Source organism: Pagrus pagrus (assembly GCF_965226575.1).
Source record: "Pagrus pagrus genome assembly, chromosome: 9".
Taxonomy (NCBI): Eukaryota; Metazoa; Chordata; class Actinopteri; order Spariformes; family Sparidae; genus Pagrus; species Pagrus pagrus.
In genome coordinates this window covers 2,082,444-2,108,381 of record NC_140193.1, presented here as the reverse complement: position 1 = coordinate 2,108,381, position 25,938 = coordinate 2,082,444, and the positions used below count along the sequence as shown (strand labels likewise).

The following is a 25,938-nucleotide window of genomic DNA, read 5'->3' as shown; positions in this document are numbered from 1 at the left end:
TTGGGTAGCAGAAAAATGGCCCATCAGACTGTTTTCTGTGGAGTTTGAGCTTACTCAACGAGTTCGGTGTTTCCTGTGGCAGAGTATCAAACCTAAACAGGATGCGTCTGTAGCACCAAGCATTGTTATCTGCCCAACCAAATTACATTACAAATTTAGCCAATTTAAGACAGTTTTTCCTTCTTTCTTTCCTTCTTTCTTTCTTTAAACGTCCTTGTAGAGTTTCTTATGAGTAGAAAGTTTGACTTTTTCTTTGAAACATATATATTATCGTTTTTATTAAGATGCAAAGAATAAAACTATAGAAAAAAAAATCTAACATTTCAATATACAAATTAACTCTAAATCACAAGAAGCTCAATACATCAGCTAAAATATATATCTTATTAAATAAATGAGCATATTAAAAATTATATAGATGTTAAAAAAGGATAATTTCAAGCTGCACACTGAACACATCCCAACACGTTTGTGGGTTTCAAAATACAAATGTAGATCTGTTTTTTTATGACTTTTTGGTACCACTGAATGTGGATTCTGTATCAGGTGGTATCAGAACAGTTTCAGACACACTCTCTCAGATTCAGTCTTTACTTCGGTGAGAACAATGTTATCTGAGAGTTTCTGGAAACATCAGTTGGCAACAGTTTCCATTCAAGTCCACAAAATTTCATCATCTTGAGAAATCCTAAACGATTTCCGAACAATGGAAAGTGTGATCATCTGTATTTCCATGACGACTGAGCAAACCTCGTCTGGTGATGAAGACCTTTTGATTAAAGCTCCAGAACCAGCCGATAAGCGGACCCCTGAGAGGAGGTTGCTTTGTCAAAACCCAGAAATACATGTCCTCAGATTTGTAACATGTCGTCGGGGACAGCTTCTGTTGTTTTTTATTATAGAGACAGTGGAGAGATAACAGGAAGTGAAAGGAAAGTGAGATGGGGAACAAAATGCAGAATTGGTCCCCAGCTGGACGTTCTGGTTCAGGGTTGGCACTTTAAACCTCGAGACTACCAGTATGTGTACAGGACTCTCTGACTGCTCACATTATTACTTTGTTTTCTTCTTATTTATATATAATACGTAGTAAAATATGTTGTCGGGTGATTTATGTCCATGTCAGTTTGTCCTTCCGTGTGCAGACACCTTAAATCAAAGCATCCTCGTATCTTGTCCCGGATAAAGCAGAGAGAGAGAGATAAGACAGCCAGGTTAGTTATGAGTGCTCGCATTGTTCAAGCAGAGAGGATCTTTGTTAAAACAACTTTCCCTTTTTTTTTTATTACCGCTGAGAGGAGATAAGAGACAGATCTATCGATAAACATCAAGTGTGACTTTAGTTTCCACAACAAGGATTGAAATGCAGATTCACAGATTTACATGTAATTTGGTTGTGGCGCAGCCTCGGTCCCCAGAATAACTCTAACCAGGCCGCGAGACTCCTGAGCTCATCCTAAGCGTAGCAGGACTCATGGACTTTAACATTGGTTCATTTTCTTAAAACCCTTGTTGTAAAAACTAACAATACATTTACCTTGTAGCTTGGTATGTTGTGAATGTATTGAATAGGATTGGGGCCACTGCAACAAACTGTATTCCAGTATTTCCAAGAAAGAAAGTTTTATCATCACAGTTTGATGTTAACTTTATCCTGCAGTCTTACTGACATCGTGACACACTTAAAGATTAAAAAGTTGTAGGATACTTGATTTATTATAATCTTTTCTTGCCTTTTCATGAGGAAAAAGCCAGAATACGTGTAAATATATCACAATAAATGTCATTCATGAATATGTTTGATATGCATCGTGTGAATTTGTCGTGTTATATCAGCCCCCAGGATCAACCGCGACCTTTACTTCAGTCACGTTTTCACTCAGTGCATCTGTCTGACAATCTGTGGCTTCACTGGAGCGTCTCCTTTGGTGGAATATCTGACTGTTGCGGGGAACTTTTTTCTCACTCTTCTGCTTTCGATGACCGTGGCCGAGGCGCTGTTTCACTGCGCTGTTTTGTTTCCAGCCTGTAGTGTGGCACGTCAGTGTGCATGCGATGCAGCTGTGACCACAGAGAGGCCGGCCGAGGCTTTAAAAGGAACCGATGATTCAACCAGTCTTATAAAAAGCAATAGGGATGGGTGGGTTCAGTTTCACATGACCTGATCTTTTGTTTTGACAGTCATTAGGAAGCTGCAGATTTCATTTAATTGTTCTCGGGAATACACATGATTAATTTCATTACTGGGTTAAACTTGGGTCTGATGTGTGTTTTGATAATCAGGTGAAGTCTTCACTGCTTAAAGGACAGGACAAGCTTTATTTCACCATTTTCTCCCTGTCAACAAATACTTTGAAAAGATCTAACGAATAATAAATGTTATGTACTACGTATTCAATCCTGTACTATATTGTGGAATATACGTATACTTTATGAAGTATCAACATCCATCCTGAGTAAAGCGACCACGAGTGGGCATCTGCTCCCACCGGCAATGACACGCATCTCTCGTGACCACTTGTGATTGGATCTCACTTGATATGCAAAAAAACACGTACATCACTGGGACACAACGGGCACGATGTATTTCACACAACAAACAAAAGTCTCTTCATGTAGAACATTTGCCGAATTTACAAAAAGGCCCAAATAATTGAAGGGAGTCTGGGGACTTTCTCCAGGGGCACGAAAGAAGTAGTCCAAACTGGTGACTGTTTACTGTAAGTGTAAAATTTGACATGTTTACTGTCTTCTTTCATAAATTTAGTATAAATGGTGAAATCGTGTTAATGTTGGCAGCTTCTCCTCCTCCTCCTCCTCCTTCTTCTGTTTCTTCTTCTCCTCCTTCTCCTTCTTCATCTCCTTCTTCTCCTCCTCCTCCTCTTCCTCCTCCTCCTCCAGACCAAGCCAGCTCTATAACTGAATATTATCAGGGGGACGTGACTATACGTAGATATACATTGAGTTAGGCTTCAGGTGTGGTTTGGGCCTTCCCCCCTACTAACTAGTGTTGTTTGTGTATCAACGCCTTGTTGTCCAGTAACAGTGTGTCACCTGCTCTGTTTCTCTTAGGGTTGATCAGGAGGAAAAGAACGGAACGGAATGGACAGTGAAATGGAAAGTGAAACGTCTTTCAAAGACAAATAAAACATCGGTGAAGCTGGTCCTTCAAGAGCCCAGTGAGAAATATAACCTGACTGTCCGGGCGTCCTACAACCGCGCCAGGTCTCCTGACTCTGCCGCAATAAATTTCAACCCATCCACAGACAGTACGTACACATGAGCGTCTCTTGAGACGCATGCTTGCTGCTTGAAGTTAACGAATGGCTGCACCGTCTGATCTGTGTGAGCGACGAGGAGACTGTGACCTTTTTATTAGACGAAAAGAACAGAAATATGTTTTCTCCATTTTTTTGTTGTCTTGTTTTCCTGTCTTTTGCAATGACTATACAGCGCTCGACTGAAGACTTAGAGCCTCCACTGTTTATCTCATCATTACAGAAGAGGATTAGGGCCACTGGAAAAAATTTTTTTGGGTTCAAACTATTTTGAATTTGAACTCAGAATTCAGACTTTTTCAAAGTCCTGAGATTAAAGTAAGAATCCTTCCTCAGGAAGAAGCAGCGCCACATTCGCAGCTGAACCAAAGTTAATACAGATGTTTTTTATCTTCATCTTTACACATAAAGCATTAATCAAAGTATAAGCTGAGTGCTGAACGATCAAACAGAAATGTTCCTGAGTTTAAAAAGACTTTTCTTTTTGTTCCAAGCTAAAATAGGTGCTCCGACACTCTCATTGGCTGGATGTGGCCACTGCATCCAAGTCAACATTTCACTGCCAGAGCCCGGCAGGAACTCAGGGGTCACTGATATCCATTCATTTTACATGGCATCATACAAAATCCGGTGGAAGAAGCGTGATGGAGAAGAGGTAAGAAATCCATGTTTTACTCCTGTGACACAGCGCAGATTTCTCCTGATATATTATGAACTGTACTGTTGGTGATGACAACAGACACTTTGACCTGTCAAAGCAGGATCATCAGCTTTCAGGTAAAACTCAACACAGTCTGATCATTTATTCTTAAAGTGGTCACCGGAGTTAACCTGAAGGAAAATCCTGTTTCTGTCATGATCCCACAGGTGTTGTCTCGCTTCTTGAAAAGATTGAATGAAACCAAGATTCAGATGAATCATCATCATCATAATGAGTCAAGTAATTAGTGTGAATGCTCCAAAGCATTCACACTATTGTTCTTCTGGAATTTATTAAAGTTATTATTAGTGTGAATGCTTCAAAGCATTCACACTATTGTTCTTCCGGAATTTATTAAAGTTATTATTATTATTATTCCAGCTTCCGTACGTTTTTCAGCACCTATCTCCTCCTACACATTTTTAGCTATAGAAACCATTCAACTATCAAAATGTGCAGCTTGTTAAGGACATTACTGCTTGTATTTTTGGTATTTCTATCTTTTATACTTTTGGAGATATTCAGCTTTTTCTGCAAAATTTTCCCCATTCATCCTTATGGGGATTTTTTCAAATTTCACTCTGCTACTACTTCAGCATACGTTCAGCTATAGAAACCGTTCAACTATCAAAATGTTCAGCTTTTTAAGCTCTTTCAGCCTTCTTCTTTTCAGCTTTTTAGCTTTTCAACTTTTTCAAATATTCAGCTTTTTCAAAACTAAAACCAAAATTTTTTCCCATTCATCCTTATGGGGATTTTTTCAAATTTCATTCTGCTACTACTTCAGCATACGTTCAGCTATAGAAACCGTTCAACTATCAAAATGTTCAGCTTTTTAAGCTCTTTCAGCCTTCTTCTTTTCAGCTTTTTAGCTTTTCAACTTTTTCAAATATTCAGCTTTTTCAAAAAAAAATTTAATATGGAAGCAAATGGGAAAATCTTCAAATCCTCTTCAAAACTCATCCACTTTCAACCTCTTCTGCTCTCTCATACTTTGAGCTAGAGACACCATTCCAACTTTAAAATATTCACAAGACCTTGAACTATTGGGCATGTGTTCAGTTTTTGAAAATCTTTTATGGTTTTGAAAATATCACAGTTTTAGTTTGAAAAATTTTTAGCTCGTCTTCTGGGTTTATAATGGGTGTGTATTGCGTGAGCTAGAGTGCGGAACATCATCGCTAGAGTGGAGAGCAGCTGCAAAAACTTTTGAAAAAACTCTCTTCAGCTTGATTTGGGTCCCACAGCTTTTACTTCACATAGACAATATATACATAGAAATGTAGGAAATCGTGTTGGCTTTCATATGATCACCTTATTTCAGATGTGCGTCTTAAACTTTTGGCTGTAGAAGCCCTAGAGCGACAAGAACTCCAGCAACTCCCCCATAAGCCGCAATGTTAAATTTGAGCCTAAATTTCTGGAGGAGAGCAGACGGTACCGGTTTTGTCTCTCGCTCTGGCTCCCTCATTTTTCACTCTACAGAAATAAAAAACACATCACAGAGTTCAGCAATGTCTCCTGTTACTCACTGTATACATATTTTGTCCATAACCATTACACTTTTTTCTCAACCTGCAGGTGTTTGGGAGGTGTTTTCCCATTCATTCTTATGGGGACATTTTCAACTTTGGTTCTGCTACTGCTCCAGCATCTGTGCAGCTACTGAAACTGTTTGGCTGTCAAACTGTTCAGCTTTTTAAGCTCTTTCAGCCTATTACTTTCAGCTTTTCAACCTTTTCAGCTTTTTCAAATATTCAGCTTTATGTTCAGCTATAGAAACCATCCAACTATCAAACTGTTCAACTTTTTAAGCTCTTTCAGCCTATTACTTTTCAGCTTGTCAACCTTTTCAGCTTTTTCAAATATTCAGCTTTCTGCCTTTTCAGCTTTTTCAAATATTCAGCTTCATGTACAGCCATAGAAACCGTTCAATTATCAAAATGTTCAGCTTTTTAAGCTCTTTCAGCCTATTACTTTTCAGCTTGTCAACCTTTTCAAATATTCAGCTTTCTGCCTTTTCAGCTTTTTCAAGTATTCAGCTTCATGTTCAGCTAGAGAAACTTTTCAGCTATTAAAATCTTCAGCTTCATGTTCACCTAGAGTAACTGTTCAACTATCAAAATATTCAGCTTCATGTTCAGCTAGAGAAACTGTTCAACTTTTAAAATATTCAGCTTTATGTTCAGCTAGAGAAACTGTTCAACTTTTAAAATATTCAGCTTTATGTTCAGCTAGAGAAACTGTTCAACTTTTAAAATATTCAGCTTAATGTTCAGCTAGAGAAAAAATATTCAGCTTTATGTTCAGCTAGAGAAACTGTTCAACTATCAAAACATTCAGCTTTATGTTCAGCTATAGAAACCGTTCATCTATCAAAATCTTCAGCGTTATGTCCAGCTAGAGAAACTGTTAAAATATCAAAATATTCAGCTTTATGTTCAGCTAGAGAAACTGTTCAACTTTTAAAATATTCAGCTTTATGTTCAGCTAGAGAAACTGTTCAGCTATTAAAATATTCAGCTTTTTAAGCTCTTTCAACCTATTACTTTTCAGCTTTTCAACCTTTTCAGCTTTTCAACCATTTCAGCTTTTCAACTTTTTCAACTTTTCAACCTTTTCAGCTTTTCAACCTTTTCAAATATTCAGCTTGATGTTCAGCTAGAGAAACTGTTAAACTATCAAAATATTCACCTTAGAAACTGTTCAACTTTCAAAATCTTCAGCTTTTCCAACCCATTCGACCTATTCCTTTTCACCTTTTCTGCCTTTTCAGCTTTGAAAAATTCCAGTGTTTTCCAGTACTACGATTCAGCAGATTTCCAAAATCACTTCAGCTTTCAGCATTCACACTGTATTTTCGTAGGAAATACAAATTTTTCTAGTTATTATTATTATTCCAGCTTCCGTACGTTTTTCAGCTCTCTTCTACTCTTTCAAATTTTGAGCTACAGAAACCATTCAACCATCAAAATGTTCAGCTCGTTAAGGACATTACTGCCTCTATTTTTCATTTTTCTATCTTTCATACTTTTGGAAATATTCAGCTTTTTCTGCCAAATTTTTCCCATTCATCCTTATGGGGAATTTCTCAAATTTCATTCTGCTACATCTTCAGCATACGTTCAGCTATAGAAACCGTTCAACTATCAAAATGTTCAGCTATTTATGCTCTGTCAGCCTTGTTCTTTTCAGCTTTTTAACTTTTCAACTTTTTCAAATATTCAGCTTTTTCAAAACTAAAACCAAAATTTTTTCCCATTCATTCTTATGGGGATTTTTTCAAATTTCATTCTGCTACTACTTCAGCATACGTTCAGCTATAGAAACCGTTCAACTATCAAAATGTTCAGCTTTTTAAGCTCTTTCAGCCTTGTTCTTTTCAGCTTTTTAGCTTTTCAACTTTTTCAAATATTCAGCTTTTTCAAAAAAAAATTTAATATGGAAGCAAATGGGAAAATCTTCAAATCCTCTTCAAAACTCATCCACTTTCAACCTCTTCTGCTCCCTCATACTTTGAGCTAGATACACCGTTCCAACTTTAAAATAGTCACAAGACCTTGAACTATTGAATTTGTTTTTCAAAATTTTAAAATCTTTTACGGTTTTGAAATTATTACAGTTTTAGTTTGAAGGACTTTTAGCTCGTCTTCTGGGTTTATAATGGGTGTGTATTGCGTGAGCTAGAGTGGGTGACATCATCGTGGAGAGTGGAGAGCAGCTGCAAAAACTTTAGAAAAAACTCTCTTCAGCTTGATTTGGGTCCCACATCTTTTACTTCACATAGACAATATATACATAGAAATGTAGGAAATCTTGTTGGCTTTCAGATAATGGTCTTATTTCAGATGTAGGACTTAAACTTTTGACTGTAGAAGCCCTCGAGTGACAAGCACTCCAGCAACTCCCCCATAAGCCGCAGTGTTAACTTTGAGCCTAAATTTCTGGAGTGGAGCAGATGGTACCAGTTTTGTCTCTCGCTGTTGTGCCCTCATTTTTCACTCTACAGAAATAAAAAAGACATCACATGGTTCAGCAATGTCTCCTGTTACTCACTGTATACATATTTTGGCCATAACCATTACACTTTTTTCTAAACCTGCAGGTGTTATGGAGGTGTTTTCCCATTCATTCTTATGGGGACATTTTCAACTTTGGTTCTGCTACTGCTCCAGCATCTGTGCAGCTACAGAAACTGTTTGGCTGTCAAACTGTTCAGCTTTTTAAGCTCTTTCAGCCTATTACTTTCAGCTATTCAACCTTTTCAGCTTTTTCAAATATTCAGCTTCATGTTCAGCTAGAGAAACTGTTCAGCTTTTAAAATATTCAGCTTTTTAAGACCATTCAACCTTGTACTTTTTAGCTTTTCAACCTTTTCAGCTTTTTCAAATATTCAGCTTTCTGCCTTTTCAGCTTTTTCAAATATTCAGCTTCATGTTCAGCTATAGAAACTGTTCAACTATCAAAATGTTCAGCTTTTTATGGTCTTTCAGCCTTATACTTTTCAGCTTTTCAACCTTTTTTAGCATTTTCAAGTCTTCAGCTTTCTGCCTTTTCAGCTTTTCTGCTCCTGCATATGTTCAGCTAGAGAAATCGTTAGGCTTTCCAAATCTTCAGCTTTTTGAGACTGTACTTTTTAGCCTTTCAGCCAGCTTTTTCTGCTAAATTCAATCTCATGGGAACATTTTCAACTTTTGTTCTGCTACTGCTTCAGCATACGTTCAGCTAGTAGTTCTTCTACTATTACTACTTCAACTGTTACTTGTACTACTACTACTTCAACTACTACTTGTACTACTACCACCACAACTAATACTGCTACTTGTACTACAACTACTACTTGTACTACTACTACTTGTACTACTACCACCACAACTTATACTGCTACTTGTACTACTACTACTACTACTTGTCTCTTACAAGTACTTCTACTACTACTACTAGTAGTACTTGTACGACCACCACTACTAGAAGTTGGCTGTGTGTGTGTGTGTGTAAGGCATGGATATGGACCACATAATGAAGTGATGAATGTCAATAGTAACGGCAATATCCCAGACTCCCTTACAAATCGAGTGATTTTAAGAGTTGTTGCATCATGAGGAGAAGCTTAATCAAGTTTTTGGAACACCTATGACAAATTTTAACTCATTGGTGCCTTCTTTCAAATTCGGCATTAAGTACAATACATTAAGATTTGTCTCTATGAGATATATAACGCCAGAATTTCCGAGTGTCACCTGAACGCCTCAATCAAGTTGACGCAGCAGCCGGATCTTCCGTCAGTCGCTGTATGCTGTCTGACAGGTAAGTCTGCTTCACACGGCCGGCAGTGATGAACGGTCCAAATACAGGTTTATTGTTTCAGAAGTACATTAAGAGTGGTGTTTAATTCAAACGGGAGTAAACATGAATTTATGGGCGCAGAGTTTTTCTTGTTCGGCAAAGCCTTTATTGTTGGCTACCCGATGGTAACGTTGCTAGCATAACCGCTAACGCTAACCAAGTTAACGGACTAGCGCGTGAAGGAGTTATGAAAGGAGAGCCGACGTCAGTTAGCTGCAATTAATAGCAGAGGCCCAGTGTATTTGGCTAAGACAACCAACGTACTAACTACAGTTTTCAGTTCAGAGCCTTGTCCCATTTATTTTAAAAATATAATTATTTCAGTTTACAGATAACTTGATGGTAGCGTTGCTAGCATAACCGCTAACGCTAACCAAGTTAAGTGACGAGTGCGTGAAGGAGTTATGAAAGGAGAGCCAACGTCAGTTAGCTGCAGTTAATAGCAGAGGCCCAGTGTATTTGGCTAAGACAACCAACAGCCCATGTACTAACAGCAGTTTTTAGTTCAGAGCATTGTCCCATTTATTTTAATCATATATTTTTTTTTAGTTTACAGATAACTTTTCATTTAGTTTTAAACCTGTTTCTATGTAGCTGGCTTATTTGTTGTCCGTTCTGCAAGTTAGAAACCAAAGGCTACAGCTTTTTGTCACAAGCAACCTTAATTTGAGTGACAAAAAAGTAGGACAATAATATACTGTATTACAGTATTACTATTACTACTACTGTATTATATCATACTATAATATGTAGCTGCCTCTCTGCAGACACTACTCTGATGCCCAACCACTATTTGATTGGTTACATGAGTAATGACAATAAATTCAAATGAGCTGTGACACTGGTTTTCTGAAGTAAACTGAAACTCTCATCTTCCCCCCCCCCCCCGAAACTGCTGACCCTCCTCGTGTTCCTGCTGATGTCCTGTGCTGACTCTACAGTGTGAGTACAAACACACACACACACATTATGTTTGTTATGACTGTCACCAAACTGATATGTAGTCATGTATCATTTAGTTTTAAATGTGTTTCTATGTGGCTGGCTAATTTGTTGTCGGTTGTGCAAGTTATAAACCAAAGGCTACAGCTTTTGTCACAAGCAACCTTAATTTGAGTGACAAAAAAGTAGGATAATAATATACTGTATTACAGTATTACTATTACTACAATTATATCATACTATGATATGTAGCTGCCTCTCTGCAGATACTACTGATTGCTTACATGAGTAATTGCCTATCAACACTTATCAATTCAAATGAGCTGTGACACTGGTCAGGGGTAGACAATAAGGGAAAGAGCCAGTGGCTTTTGAAGATCACTGGCCCCACCATTGTAACCACTGGCCCAGGCATCGATCCCCATAATAATGAAAAAGAACAATTTGATTTAATGACATTTATTTTAATACTGCAGTACTGAGTACTCTCTGACTTCTTCCTCTTCAGGCAGACCTGATGTGAAGCGCTTTTTTCATGAGGGTCAAAGCCACTAGCCCTTTCTGCCACATGGCCCTTGTAGAGTGGAGAATTCCTCATATAAACAAGCATTAAAAAGCCTCACAACCCACATCTCCTGCCTGTATGCATCATAAATATAAAAGCGTTCTGGTGGCCCTGACGGTTTTAAAAGTACGTCCGGGCCACCGGGCCTTTTATATTGTCGAGCCCTGCTGGTTTTCTGAAGTTAACTGAAACTCTTGACTTCTTTCTCTCCCCCCTCCACTCCCCCCAAACCGCTGATTCTCCTCGTGTTCCTGCTGATGTCCTGTGCTGACTCTACAGTGTAAGTACACACACACACACACACACACACACATTATGCTTGTTACGACTGTCACCAAACTGATATGTGAGTTGTTTTGTAGTTTGGATTGACTTCCCATCCAAAATCTTTGATGACAGGAATTACATCCATACATTGAAAATTCAGTACCCAGAAAATAATAATCAATGTGATCTCAATTGAAATAATACGAGACCTGCTGGTTTTCTGAGAACAAACTAATCATCTCTGTCTGTCTTCCACACTCCTTCTGGCGTCCCAACCACACTGTAGTCTTGCTCAATGTCCTGCCCAAGTTGCAATAAACATGATAGATCATATGACACCAAGCACATCCAGTTTTGCCACAAAATTGTGTGCGCACGTGCACGTAACTCCAACCCAAACTAACAGAACGGAGAAGCAGTGTGACCTTAATACCAACAAAATGATAAATTCAAGTATACACAGAGCTGATGGAGAAGTATTTAGTTAAACTAATATATGTTTCCTCTCATAGATATAGAGGACATTGACCGAGCCCTGCGTTTTTACCTGGTAAGTATGGAAGCTGCAACAGCCTACATAAATTGACAGTAACACAGTTTAGTATCTCAAACTGTTTAATGTTGTTTGGATTCACACATGATTTATATATTTTGTGATTTCTTTAGTGTTTTAATTTATGTCTCAAAATAAAAAAAATTGGGCAAATTACTTTAAATTAATAGTAACAGTCGCTTCTCTCAAAAGTAATTGAATTACTTTAGCAATTGCTGCATATAAGAGTAATTACTTACTCATAAAACAAACAGTTCTGTCTCTCACATACACACACAGCTCAGCACTGTATGGAGCAGTATTAATGTTCTTAATTGAAATGAGTTGTGAGGTTGGTTTTCTTTAGAATTGAAAATCTCAATTTCTCTCTCTCCCTCACTCAACTGAACTTCGTTGGATTCCTGCCAGCCTGTGACTCCTGCAAACTCTGAAGCGTAAGAGAACACAGAGACATTATGATTGTTTTAAACTGATATTTCATGGGTTTACAATTTAGGATGAGTCCCCATTCAAATAAACTTTGTTGATGGGAATCACGTACACACTTTATATAATCAATAATAAATTAAACACTCTGAAAAACAATTTGATCTGGATACATATGAGATGTGACCCACAGATTTTTTGAGAAGAAAGTAAACATCATATCTTTCTGTCTCCATACTTCTTCTGGCTGTCTCTAGCTGTATACTAAGGCTCGGCATTATGGACCAAAATTCCTGTCATGGTATTTTCAGGCTGATTGTCAACACAGGCTAGATATATCTCCGCATTTTCTATACAGTGGGCTGAATTATCAGTTGTGACCAAAACTGCATTTTATATGTCACAAGAACTTTTATTTAAACAGACTGACAAATCTACACAACATGTAAATTCAAATCTATAAATTAATTTTTAAAAGTAGCAGGCCTGTAACTTAACTTTTTTTTTCACTGGTGCTACGTGCTGATCTGATTAGAGTTTTGCAGCACAAGACACAAAACCATAGCTTAATAATTGTGTAATTGTATGAAGTCCATGATAGTTTGATCCATAACATTCTGTGTTGAGCGAGTTTATGTAATTTTGAAAAGAATCAAATAGTACGGAAAAATGCAAGCATTCTTTTAAATGTATTTAGTTATAAATTGTTATTCATGGACACGGATAGAGAGAGAGAGAGAGACTTGATCAGCGTTTTTATGAAATGCTTGTATCGTCTTTGCACTGAATTTTTATAAACACATTTGTAGCTTGCATCCAGGCACTATCTCTCTGTCACACTCGCTCACAAACGAGCACAAAGACACTCACCTGACTCAGACAAACTGTTGTGTGTCTCTCTCACGCACACACAGCTCAGCACTGTATGGCTGGGCTGCTACTGCAGTAATGTCATTCATGGCTCAGATTTTGACATACACTATATCAGGGTTGGCACTCTGTAGTGATTTGACCATAAGCACACACTTTCTAAACCTATTGGCTACAGCAGCTGCTTCAACACACTGTTGTGAAATTGTAGTGGAAAAGAAACCTCAAGACAAGCCCTAATGAACTGATGCATTTCATGACTACTGGTTTTCACATTTCATGTTTAGCTCAGGGTAGAAGCTACTTGAGTATTTTATTCCTTATATTTCAACAGCAGTCTTATTGATTTTCCCATTTTGTCTTACAGGTGCCTTGCTGATTTTCTATCTGTTGCCTGGAACTCTGAGAGTCTCTACACTCTCACGCTCTCTCTCTCTCTCTCTGACCAATCAGGGTTCAGTTCCTGATTGTTGTTATCAAGCCTCTATCTTTGACTGAAACCCTGAGAGTCTCTCCACTCTCACGCTCTCTCTCTCTTTCTGTACCAATCAGAGTTCAGTTCCTGATTGATGTTGGATCTCTATCTTTGACTGGAAACCTGAGATTTCTCAAACTCTCACGCTCTGCCTTTAAGCTCTATCTTTCACTGAAACCCTGAGAGTTCTCAAACTCTCACGCTCTCTCTCCCTTTCTGTCGATTGGATTATTGGATTTGGATTATTGGATTTGGATTTGGATTATTGGATTATTGGATTGACACTTTTTGGCTTGACATTTTGACTTGACATTTTGACTTGACACTTTGACTTGACATCAAGTTTCACAAGCACATCATCTTCACAAAACATTACATGATCTGTTGGAGCAGGTTACCACTACCTTATCGCCCTGATTCGATTTGAGCTACAACGTTGATCAGCTTTTGACAAGCATTTACCAGCATTTGATTTTTGAACTAGTAACATTACTTCTAATTAATTTGATTGTTAAGTTAAGTTTTGAAATAATTGATTTGAACATTGATAAATTGTCAGAAGATATTGGATAATTTAATATTGCACTGACATTTTGGAAAACGATATACACAAGAAATATTTGTAGTGTAAATCCATATTTATACAAGAAAAAACAAAAACAAACAGGTGTTTTTTCATTTTTGAAAAGTTTGAGTTTACTGAAGTAGTGGGAGTAACTGTAAAAGTAAAACCATATAATACAGTGCATTAGTTGTCCCATACTTATATCTAATTCTACTTCATCTTCTGTCCTGCTCACATTATTTGAATCAATTCAAGTGTTTTATTGTTGTTTAAACCTGCTGAAATAAAAAAAACTTTATTGCTGTTGTTTTGTTGTTGTTGTTTGAAGAAGCTGTGTTTGATACTGATATTTTAAATATAAACCTGAATACATTTGTCTAGTCTTACACATTTCGTTTGTTAAGGAATAAGACTTGGATTCCTGTCACTGAAAAGTATTAGCCTACAGTGTAACTATTCTCAGTTGAATACCACATTTGAGCATTAGTACATACCTCTTGATAGTGCTTTAAAGCATTGAATAAACACTGAAACAAAATAAACTTCAGTTTTAGCTGAGCATACATTTAGCCCATTTCTGCAAGCTAAAGAGTTTTCTAAAAAAAAATATTGGTTTGAATCTACAACAATGCCTAGGAGAAATAAGAAGTCCCAAGCTGCGCGCATGCGCTGGCAGAGATCAGGTGAGATGCACTGTGCTACAACTGCTGAACAGGAAGCATGTGTTGGTCCCCAGAGCAGTGGAGAGGTCATGACGTCAGCAACATCTCACCTTCCAAGTGTCAACCAGGCAGGTCAACGTGATGCATTGTGCTCACCAGACATTTCTTATGCTGACGTTGTAAAGAGGACACTTCACAGTAATGACCCAAGTGCATCAGCTACTTCAAATGCTAACCAGGTAAACCATTCAGGTGATGTACCTTCGCCACAGGTCTCTTATGCCGACATGGTAAAGAGAGGACGTCACCGTAATGATCCCATAGAAAAAGTTAGCTCCCATGCTGTAAGCTATTCGGGTGATGTACGCGAGATCTCACATTCTGACATTGTAGAGGCAGATCTCAGTGTAGCAGGGCCATCCAATGCAGACTATGTGAACCTCACAGAGCAGCCTTCTGAACAACACGTCTGTGCATCACGCAGCCAGGCCTCTCTCAAATATGGCAAATTCAGGAACCAGCAGTGTACCTGTAACTCATTAACCTTTCTTGCATTTCTCTATGAAAATGAAAACATCACCAGAGCAGACCTTGACCTTGTTTTGGATAAAGGTAATGTGTTATATAAACAAGCCAGGAAAAGGGTCCCTGAACACAGCCATTTGACTACTGATGAGCTACCTGATAAGGTTCGTACACGCAGGCACAGACTTCATGCAGACATGAAGATACTTTCAAGATACGGGACGTTTGGCGAACCTTTACCTGGAGCTGTAGATGACTATCTGGACCTGGAGGCAGGACTAAGCTGTTTGTTATCAGAGGTCCAATATGCACTGCTGCTGATGAGATCGTTGTGTATTGCAGTATTCAGAACCAGGTCAGGCAGATACGGTTTCTTTGATCCACACCCCAGAACAGCCAAAGGTTTGCCTTTATCCCTGGGTTCGGTCATGGCTGGTGCAGCTGTCATGCTGACATTCTCACATCTCAGTGACATGATTGACAGGCTCATGAAGCAACACAAGATGATGGACATACATTCCTCCTGTACCTACGAGTTGAAGCCTGTGGAGTTTTACATTGTGAACACAACAAACCTGAATAGAGCCATGCCAGACACACACAGTCCACCTACCACTCAGACTGCTGCTCTATCAACTGCTGTGCTGGATGATGCTCTTCAGAAGGAGGCAAGCCTGAGTGCTCCAAGGTTAACCACTGTTGTTACTGATATATGCAATAACACTGTACATGAAGCATGCACTGACATGGAAACTGACCCAGAGCCATTGAGCCAATTCACTTTGAATTCAGACACATCACATGATGCTCTTCAAAATGAATCAAACTCTCCTGCTCCAATAATTGAAACAATGGTGAGTGATGGTGCCTTACATGACATCTCCCATAAACTATCAAAAATTAGTAATGAGGCAAGAAGAAAATATAAGAAGAGACTTTTGTGCTCTGGGAAGGTATCTCAAAGAAAGGAGAATCAAAAGAGGAAAGAAAAGGAAAAGTATGCTACTGACAAGACATTCAGAGCAAAGAAAAAATCGAATGCAAACAGGCAAAATTCTGACGAAGAACTCAGGCAAAGAAAAGAAGCGAATTCCAGAAACCGTTATAGAAAAAAACCTGAATTACAGCAAAAGAAGAGAAATAATATAACAACTGCATATAGAGAAAATCCTAAATTCAGACAGAAACAAAAAGACTTCATAACAAACCAGTACAGAAACAATCCCGAATTCAGAGAAAAACAAAGAGGCTACATAACAAACCAGTACAAAAACAATCCTGAATTCAGAGAAAAACAAAGAGGCTACATAACAAACCAGTACAAAAACAATCCTGAATTCAGAGAAAAACAAAGAGGCTACATAACAAACCAGTACAAAAACAATCCTGAATTCAGAGAAAAACAAAGAGGCTACATAACGAACCAGTACAGACTTAATCCTGAATTCAGAGAGAAACAAAAAGGCTACAGAATGAACCAGTACAGACACAATCCTGATTTCAGAGAAAAACAGAACCAGTACTTTATGAATCGTTACAGAAATGATGTTGGATTCAATAGGAGACAGCGATTTTACTTTGCACAGCGTTGTCAACATGACCAAGCCCTCAGGGTAAAACACAAACAACTAATGAGACAACGAATGCATGAGAGGCGTAACAGCAATCTTGCATTTAGGAGTATGCATAAGATAAGATGTGCAATGAGAATAACAAGGAAATACAGACAAATACAAAGACAAGCACATGAGAGTGACAGAGAGGCTGAAAACCCCTTAATCAACGAGGCCATATCTGTTTTCAGATCACAAATAACGGCTGGTCCCACATTTTGTTGCACAGTGTGTCATAAGGCTTCATTTCCAAACCAAGTTCAACGCTGCATAAGGTCAAAATATGTAACAAATCCAGATGTGGTTGAAGCATGCCTGACTGGAAAGTATGTTCATATTTGTGACGAAGGCTGCAGAAATGAACAGTGCAAAGTTCCTGATGAGAGAAAGACAGAGTGGATTTGTCACACCTGCCATAGTCACCTTAAAAAAGGAGCCATGCCCAGCCTTGCTGTAGCTAACAACTTGGAGCTTACTGACATTCCACCTGAACTGTGTGATCTCAACATATTGGAAAGACATCTAATTGCCAAGTGCATACCATTTGCAAAAATTATTCCTCTTCCTAAAGGACGACAGCAATGTATTCGAGGGAATGTTGTCTGTGTTCCATCTCAGATTGAGGAAACTGTCAACGCTCTGCCAAGACTGAGAAGTGAGTCTCAGGTCCTGAGAGTAAAACTAAAGAGGCGGTTGTGTTACAGAGGTCATCAGCTGTTCCAGACTGTTACCTGGTCTAAACTGGTGCAAGCACTGAATAAACTCAAGCACATTCACCCACAGTATAAGGACATTACTATCAGAGATGAGGCTGAGCTGTGTGACCCAACGCTTCCCGATGAGGAAGATGATGATGATTGTGATGATGTTAATGCGACCATGGACGATGTTGATTATGATGAAGATGATTTAATGGAAATTGACATGTGTGAGAGAAATGCACTGTGTGAGGCAGAAAATGGTCCTGAAAAAGAAGTGGACAATGACATGCAACTTTGTGATGACAGCCAACCAGAGGAGCAGAATGATGATCCAGAACAAGAAGGTGACATGCCAAATGGTGGTCTTGCTCTAGAGTCATGCCTTCAGCCACGTGATGTTTCAGAGGACATATTGTGTTTTAGTGAAGGAATCTACTCTGTTGCCCCTGCAGAAGGAAACAGTCCAGTCAGCTTTTTCAAAACACCTAAACTTGAGGCCATGGCTTTCCCTGTTCAGTTCCCCACTGGTCAAAATACACTAGATGAACAGAGACTTATCAAAATAACACCCAGTGGTTATTTCAAAAGCAGGCTTTTAGGTGTTGATGATCGCTTTGCCAGAGACACAAACTATTTGTTCTTTGCACAGTTTGTGAGTGAAATACACTTGGCCACATCTAGCATGACAATTCAATTACGTAAGGGAAAACCTTTCACCAGAGATGGACGCAAAATAACGTCAGGAATGTTGCGAGACAAACGAGAGGTTGAACGACTGGTGAGACATAAAGATGCAGTCAGATTCATGCAGCCGCTGAGAGGGACACCAGCCTATTGGGAGAAAACAACGAGAGATCTGTTTGCCATGATAAGACAGCTCGGAACTCCTACTTTCTTTTGTACATTTTCTGCAGCAGAAATGCGTTGGCCCGAGGTGATTGAAGCAATAAAACGTCAGCAGGGTGAGGAAGTTGATTTTGATGAACTCGACTGGTCCACAAAGTGTGACATATTGCGAAGCAATCCTGTGACTACAATGCGCATGTTTGATAAGCGTGTTGAGGCCTTATACAGAGATTTGATCTTGTCGCCTGCACAACCCCTTGGCAAAGTTGTTGATTTCTTTTACCGAGTTGAGTTTCAGCACAGAGGAAGCCCGCACATACATTGCCTGCTATGGGTAGAAGGAGCTCCTGTTTTTGAGGAAGACTATGATCAAACTATCTGTGACTTTGTGAACAAATACATCACTGCACAGCTACCCGACCCAGTTACACAACCTGACCTGTACCAGAAAGTCACAGAAGTGCAGATGCACAGCAAAAACCACACACGGACATGTTTCAAAAGTGCTAGCTCTGGATGTCGTTTTGGTTTTCCCCAACCACCTTCCAGAGATACAATGATAACAAGACCTGGAGATAAAGATGATCCAGAAAAACTGGCAGAAGCAAAAGAAAAGCTCAGACCGCTGAACTTGCTGCTGAATGAACCTGAAACTGCCTCCCTGAGTTTAAACCAGCTCCTGGATCGATGTGATTTAACACTCAGCGAGTATGAGAATTGTCTGCACCTGATGAAACGATCAAATGCGGTGATACTAAGGCGTGACCCAAAAGACTGCTGGGTAAATCCATATAACGCAGCTCTACTTTCTGCCTGGGATGCAAATATTGATGTTCAGTTCATACTGAATTATTACAGTTTGATCAACTACATCTGCACATATATTTGCAAAAGTGAAAACTCTGTCAGTGAGTATCTCAAAACGCTAATTGAAAACTCCAACAGAGAAAATGTCAATGAGTGTGATGAAATGAGAGAAATCATGCAGGCCTATTCCAAAAAGAGAGAGGTCAGTGCCCAGGAGTGTGTCACCCGTGCATGTGGTATCAAAATGAAAAAGTGTTCACGTGGCGTCGTATTCATACCAACAGATGACAACCCAGTGAAAATGAGTCGCCCCATGTCAGACCTGCAAAACACAACATCAGAATGTGTAAATGTGTGGATGACATCTTTGACAGACAAGTACAAAGCCAGGCCTGAAACACTAGAGTTTGAGGAGATGTGTATGGCAGACTTTGCCTCAACTTGCAGACTTGTGTATGGCCAACAGACCAAAGGTAAAAAGGTTTTTCCTCTGCTGAACGAGATGGGATATGTTCAAAAGAGAGAAAACGATAAGCCCGCTGTCATCAGATTTCACCGCACATCGCAGGAGAAATATCCCGAGCAGTTTTATGGCACATTACTGAAACTGTACGTTCCTTACCGATCAGACGATGAACTGAAACCTTCTTTTTTACCCACATATGAGTCATTCTACAACCGTGGCCGTGTTGAACTACCAGGCGCTAACCGTCCAGAGTCCGTCAAACGCATTGTCAAACGAAACAGAGAAAAATATGAAAAAAACAGTGAAGAAATTGAGAGTGCAATTGAGGAGTTTGAAGAGAACAGAGGTGTGATTGATGAATGGTGTAATCTGGCACCTGAATCTGAAGTAGTGAGGTTGGAGTGCATTGAAGAACTGGAAGCAAGAGCGCCAGATCATGAAAATGTACAGGAGGATGTCCCAGAATATGCAAAGCAGGCTAACGCTGTAACAGAAGCCAGAGCCATCAGAGAACCCCCTGCAGTTGACCCCACAGTCTTACGTCAAATGTATCAGAATCTGAACCAGAAACAGACATGTGTGTTCCATGCAGTCAGAGACTGGTGCATAAAGCGTGTCTGTGGCCTTGATCCTGAGCAATTCTTCTTTTACATAAACGGTGGTGCTGGAACAGGAAAGTCACATCTCATCAAATGCATCTACTCAGAAGCATCTAAGATACTGTGCAAACTGCCGAGACGTGCTGAGGAGGCTGACATATCAAACCCCACTGTCCTGTTGACTGCTTTCACTGGAACCGCAGCCTTTAATATATCAGGTTCAACACTGCACTCTCTGCTCAAGCTGCCGAGAAGCCTAAAACCCCCATTTCAAGGACTTGGTAATAAACTGGATGAGGTCAGATCAGATCTGTTAAATGCTGAAATCATCATCATTGATGAAGTGTCCATGGTGTCAAAGCCACTTTTTGCATATGTGGATGCCAGACTGAAACAGATTAAAGGCTGTCAAAAACCATTTGGAGGGATGTCAGTAATCGCTGTTGGAGACTTCTATCAGCTACCACCAGTGAGACACAGTAAACCTCTCTGCGTCCAAGAGCCTTTACAAATAGACCTGTGGGGACATTTTAAGATGGTCACACTGACTGAGATCATGCGGCAGAAAGATGATGTGGTCTTTGCAGAGATGCTGAACAGGATCCGTGTGAAAGACAAGTCAGATGAGTTGTCTGAAGCAGACAGAGCTATGCTGTCACAAACCATCACTGAACCAGCACTTTGTCCGACTGATGCCCTGCACATTTTTGCAACAAACAAACAAGTCAATTCCCACAACTCTGCAACGTTAGCTCTGCTGCATTCTAATATCACTACCATTGATGCAGATGACTATAAAAAGGACCCACACAGTGGCAAAATGGCACGACAAGTCGAACCATTAAAAGGAGGCAAAAACGATTTACCAGATTCACTAAATGTTGCTGAAGGCGCACGTGCCATGCTCACCAGAAACATCGATGTTTCTCAGGGATTAGTGAATGGATCTTTTTGCACACTAGAAAGGATAATTACCTCTGAACAAAGTGGTTTTACACACGTCACCATGCTTGGGCTCAAGATGGATGATGAAACAGCTGGAATGCGTTACCGCAATAGAGCACCAGGAGGACCCGATAATCTTGTGTACATTGACAGAGCGGAGGAGGATATGAAACAGAAAGGAGTGGTACGCAGACAGTTTCCCATTAAACTTGCCTTTGCTTGCACAATACATAAGGTTCAAGGTATGACAAAGACATCAGCTGTAGTCTCACTGAAACACATATTTGAACCTGGCATGGCTTATGTGGCTATCAGTAGAGTGACCTCTCTCAGTGGACTGCACATGCTGGATATAGACGAGAGCAAAATCTATGCAAATCAAGACGTCACTGCAGCCTTGGAGACCATGACACGTGTCAACTTGGACAACATGATGCCTCTTCTCCATTTCAAACAAACATTGAGCAGACATGCCACTCTGACCATTGTTCACCACAACACAGAAGGACTGCCATCACATGTGAATGACATCAAGAGCCACCATGAACTGTGTCTTGCAGATGTTCTGTGTCTCACGGAAACCCACCTACAAGGCTCCTTTGTTGCACACAGCCTCCATTTAGACGGCTACAATATGTTCAAGCGCAACAGACACATGTCGTACACAAATCTCCCACAAATGGCAAACAGAGGTGGTGGCGGAGTTGCTGTTTTTGTGAAAAACCACTTTCAAGTGCGTGAAAAACAGTATCTACATAATGTGACTGATCTTGAGTTTGTGGCTCTGAAGGTTGAAGCCCCTGTGAGTGCACTGATTGCAGCCGTGTACAGACCTCCAGACTACAGCATTGCATCATTCCTGTCAAACCTGGTAAGCCTTTTGGATTCACTGGAGATCATGGATTGCCATCCCATCATTGTCTGTGGCGATTTCAATGAGAATCTCTTATCCAACGGAAGTATGCCAATACTGGAGCTGTTTCGGTCTAGGGGATATGCCCAACTAATCACTGCTGCAACCACCGAGAAGAACACACTGCTGGACCTCATTTTCATCTCTCAACCACAACGCTGTCTCAATTCTGGTGTCTTGAAAACGTACTACAGTTATCACAACCCTGTGTACTGTGTAATCTCCTGCAGCAGTTCATAAAGAAATCCGGTGAGTGACATTGAAAAGTACTAGGACTAGGGATTTGTTTGTTTTTCGTGGATTAAGGGATTAAGAAAATTGTTTAATACCATTTTGTATGAAAAAGTATAATATGTTTTGCACATTTTGATTTAAAATACACAAAACTTAAACTGACAATGGTAAAATCTATCTAAGCTATGTCACAATGATCATCGTTTACTGAAAATGCAATGTACGGTATTTGACAGACCATCTAGTTATACAGACTTGCAAAGCAAATAGTCAACAATTACTCAGAGTTGGGGTATCCTCTTTGCAGCCTGGCTTTACAACCTTGCCGGCTGCCTCAGTCTCTCTGAGACTGTGTGGGAGGGAGGGTGGACCAAGAGGATACACCGCTCAACACTTGATATGAATGTTGGTTTATTGTGTCTAAGAGAAATTGACCTACAAGGACATTATGTTGCTGAGAGAATTGCACACAGCTAACTCTCCAATCTGGTTCAAAATTAAAACCTTGGCTAATAAAAAATGCTTCAAAGGATGGATAAAAGTAGAACAACATTTAAAAATCTTGACTAATACAAAATGGCTAAAGGTTAAATTGTTTTACAGGCTAAAGGCAAAAAGGCTAAAATGTTTGACAGGTTAAAAGCAAAAAAGCTAAAATGTTTTACAGATAATTATGCGGTAATGGACCATATTCCCAACACATTTTGGCCTGTGCATTTGTCAGGGTGGGTCTGGGTCAGGGTTGATTAATGCGCAGGCCAAAACTATTTTTAGGCAGCTGTATACAGCTGCCAACATTTACCTTAGCACAAATACATCAGAAAGTAAATGTTTTCAATGTAACACATACTTTCCAATGTACTTACACCTACCAGCTGAAACCCCACATTCCCACCAAATTTGCCACTACCCTCTCTAGCAGGGTGGGTGGCCTTGCCAGATACTCTAAATTATGCAAGTTTGCTGTCCCCCGGATGGGAGACACAGTGCTCCTCTGTGACGACACCTGCCCACCTTGGTCCTATTTTCTTCAATACTGTGAGGACCAACTCATGACCAGCAACACCATGGTGCCACAGACGAGGCACCTGCATCAGCTTAACTGTCAGTCGACAATGGAGCCATCACTGCTGGATCACCTGTGACATGTGCTTCCCCTCTCAGTGCAAAGGTTTCTTCATAACTAAGCATAAGGTAGGTCATTAAGGGTTTATTTTTGAACAAATATTCTTGTATGTGCTTTGATAAAATTGTCTGTGTATCAAACAGTTTTTGTAGCTTTTGACTTTAAAGTTACATTTGGGAGTGTATTTTGAATGAAGTTCTTTCTTCAGGTCTTCCTCCACTGTGATCCAGCCACTCCACAGCTGAGACCTCCAGAGTGCCCAGAGAGTTAACATGCATAAGACATTCAGCCATTCAAAACCTCTCTGTGTGAAGTGGCTCTGGAGGGAAAATGGATTTCTGCCCTGCAGCAGTGTGCAAGGTAATTGATTACTTTGTATGGTGCAACTCTTGTGTATGTTTTGTGTCATGGTCTTCAGATTATAGACTTTCTGTTGTCTTTTCTCAGGGCGAGCTCCATTCCCCTGCCTCTCAGCGCCTGTGTCGGTGACGCTGTCCTAACGCTAAACGTGACCCGATAATAGGGAGCAGCAGTTCTTCCAGCCACTGAACATGTCGAAGGTCATGACTTCACTCATTTACAACTTCACACTGACAGTGTGCTCCATTGACAGTTCGGTTTGTGGCAGCAATGAAAAGATTCAACAAACAGCAGCATGACAGAATCACTACTGAAGATTACACTAGTGACCCATGGACCATATAACCGAATCTGAAGTATAGGACACCAGTTTAGTCTGTTTTGTTAATAATAATATTTATGTTATATGATTCATTGAACGTTTTTTTTATTTTGCATTTCATGAAAATGTATGTTATTTTTACGACACAGATAAAGGTGTAATTCATATCAGTTGCTACATGCATCTGAACTTGCTGTCCTGCAGGGGGGAGTATTTTTTTTTTTAAATAGTAATCATTAGTGTGGGGTTTCAGCTGGTAGGTATACTAAAGGTTATTTCACCATTGTATACTTAGCTTTGGGCTAATGTAAACCCTTCTGAAAAGCAGTTATGGATGAGCCCAGTGCTGAGACTGTGCACTCAAAGCTGAGGGTGTGGTCTTGAGAATGTCCTAAACACATGGCTTGGATATGAGCCTTGTCACATGATTTGATTGGCAAACAAACCTGGAGACCTGAAGTCACAAAAGTGACGTTAACGCCATGTTTTTTGGAGAAATCTTTAAAAAAGTAAGGGTGAACCCAGCTCTGACAGAGATGGACTAACACAATTGAAATCACAGTGTTGGCCCGACTGTCAGTCCAGGGCTACTGGAGCTTGAAGCCATAAACTAATGGGGCTAATTAGCCTAAGTCTAACTACGATGTGAAAAGCTTTTATGGTAGGGCTGAACAAAATTTGAAATCACTGAAATTACAATATCTTCAGGCATGTAAAATGGTGTCATTGCCCAATCCTGTCACCCATCATGTAACTATCACTCTTTTTATCCCTCTTGAAAAAGCAACAAATAAGCACAGAAACAGAGAGGTTGAGTGAACAGTTACCTAAGAATGCATCTTGCCTGCACATACCTGGTCCTACTGATTGTGATGATATAAATTTTGTTGAGCCCTGCCTTAGAAAATATTTTGAAACCAACAACTGTTTGCCAGTATGGATTTTGAAAATGACTACTTTCATGTATTTTCTATATATTCTTCTCTTATTTGTGTTTTGGTAATTTGTTTTATTGCATTTTATTTTTATTTTTTTCCCAAAAGAAAACTGAATGATAGTCATATTTTTTTATCTAATTTTATCTTAAGTTTTGTTTGTTTCTCTGAACTAAATAGTGGCCAAAGACTGGTCTAACAATTCATAGAGATTAACCCAAAAGTCACTTCAAACCCAATTTACTGTGCCTGGAAACCTTTTCTTTTTAAATAGTCAAAGTTTGCTGAAAGGGTTTTAAAAAATCTCTTCCCTTTGCACATCAGTCGTCAGGGCAATGTTTCGGCACCATGCTGGAAACATTTCCTTGTGGTTGTTCCGAGGCGCAGAGCTTTTAAGAAATTTTTATTTGTTTACTGGTTACGTGCTAGAGGCACAGTGGATTTTGGTTTTGCAAGGCCGGCTTTCGCGTCTTTTCTATTCTCTTATAAACTGTTCATTGGTAGTTATTTAATTCATTTAAATAATCAACCAATCCCACAATTATAGGAAATGTCCTGAAATACACTTAAGGCCCGAATTAATTAGCTGGACTTCATAGGAAACCTTTGTCTCAAGATTCATTTCTTTTTTTTTTCTTTTTTTTTATACTTTTTTCTTAATAAGTCAAAGTTGACTGAGGGGCCCTCACAAAATCTCTGCTCTTAGTACATGCATTTGACAGTAGTATTCATACCATATTGCCATAAAATCCTTTAAGGTTCCTTCTGGTTGATCAAAGTGCCCCCATGTTGTGGGATCTTAACTTAATAATGTTCAGTTCCATTAAATTCCTTTCAGGTCACTTGAGTTGTGTTCATATAATTTTAACATCATCAAATTCAGTTTAATCTGATTCA

At 39.4% G+C, this 25,938-nt stretch overlaps 1 protein-coding gene and 1 long non-coding RNA gene across 2 annotated transcripts in view; both read left to right on the top strand.

The window, feature by feature from the left end:
• crfb1 (cytokine receptor family member b1) overlaps positions 1-25,938 on the top strand; it is a gene marked incomplete at its 3' end in the record, with an annotated part of 34,204 nt that overhangs the window by 1,400 nt on the left and 6,866 nt on the right. The window contains exons 4-5 of the mRNA XM_084362614.1: positions 3,073-3,269; positions 3,773-3,933. Of these exons, the coding sequence (XP_084218740.1) occupies positions 3,073-3,269; positions 3,773-3,933 (358 nt within the window). The remainder of the gene's footprint in view (positions 1-3,072; positions 3,270-3,772; positions 3,934-25,938) is intronic.
• Positions 11,041-14,282, top strand: LOC311262640. Its single transcript, XR_014623283.1, has 4 exons — positions 11,041-11,111; positions 11,611-11,648; positions 12,060-12,085; positions 13,315-14,282. It is a non-coding gene; the product is annotated as an uncharacterized lncRNA (long non-coding RNA).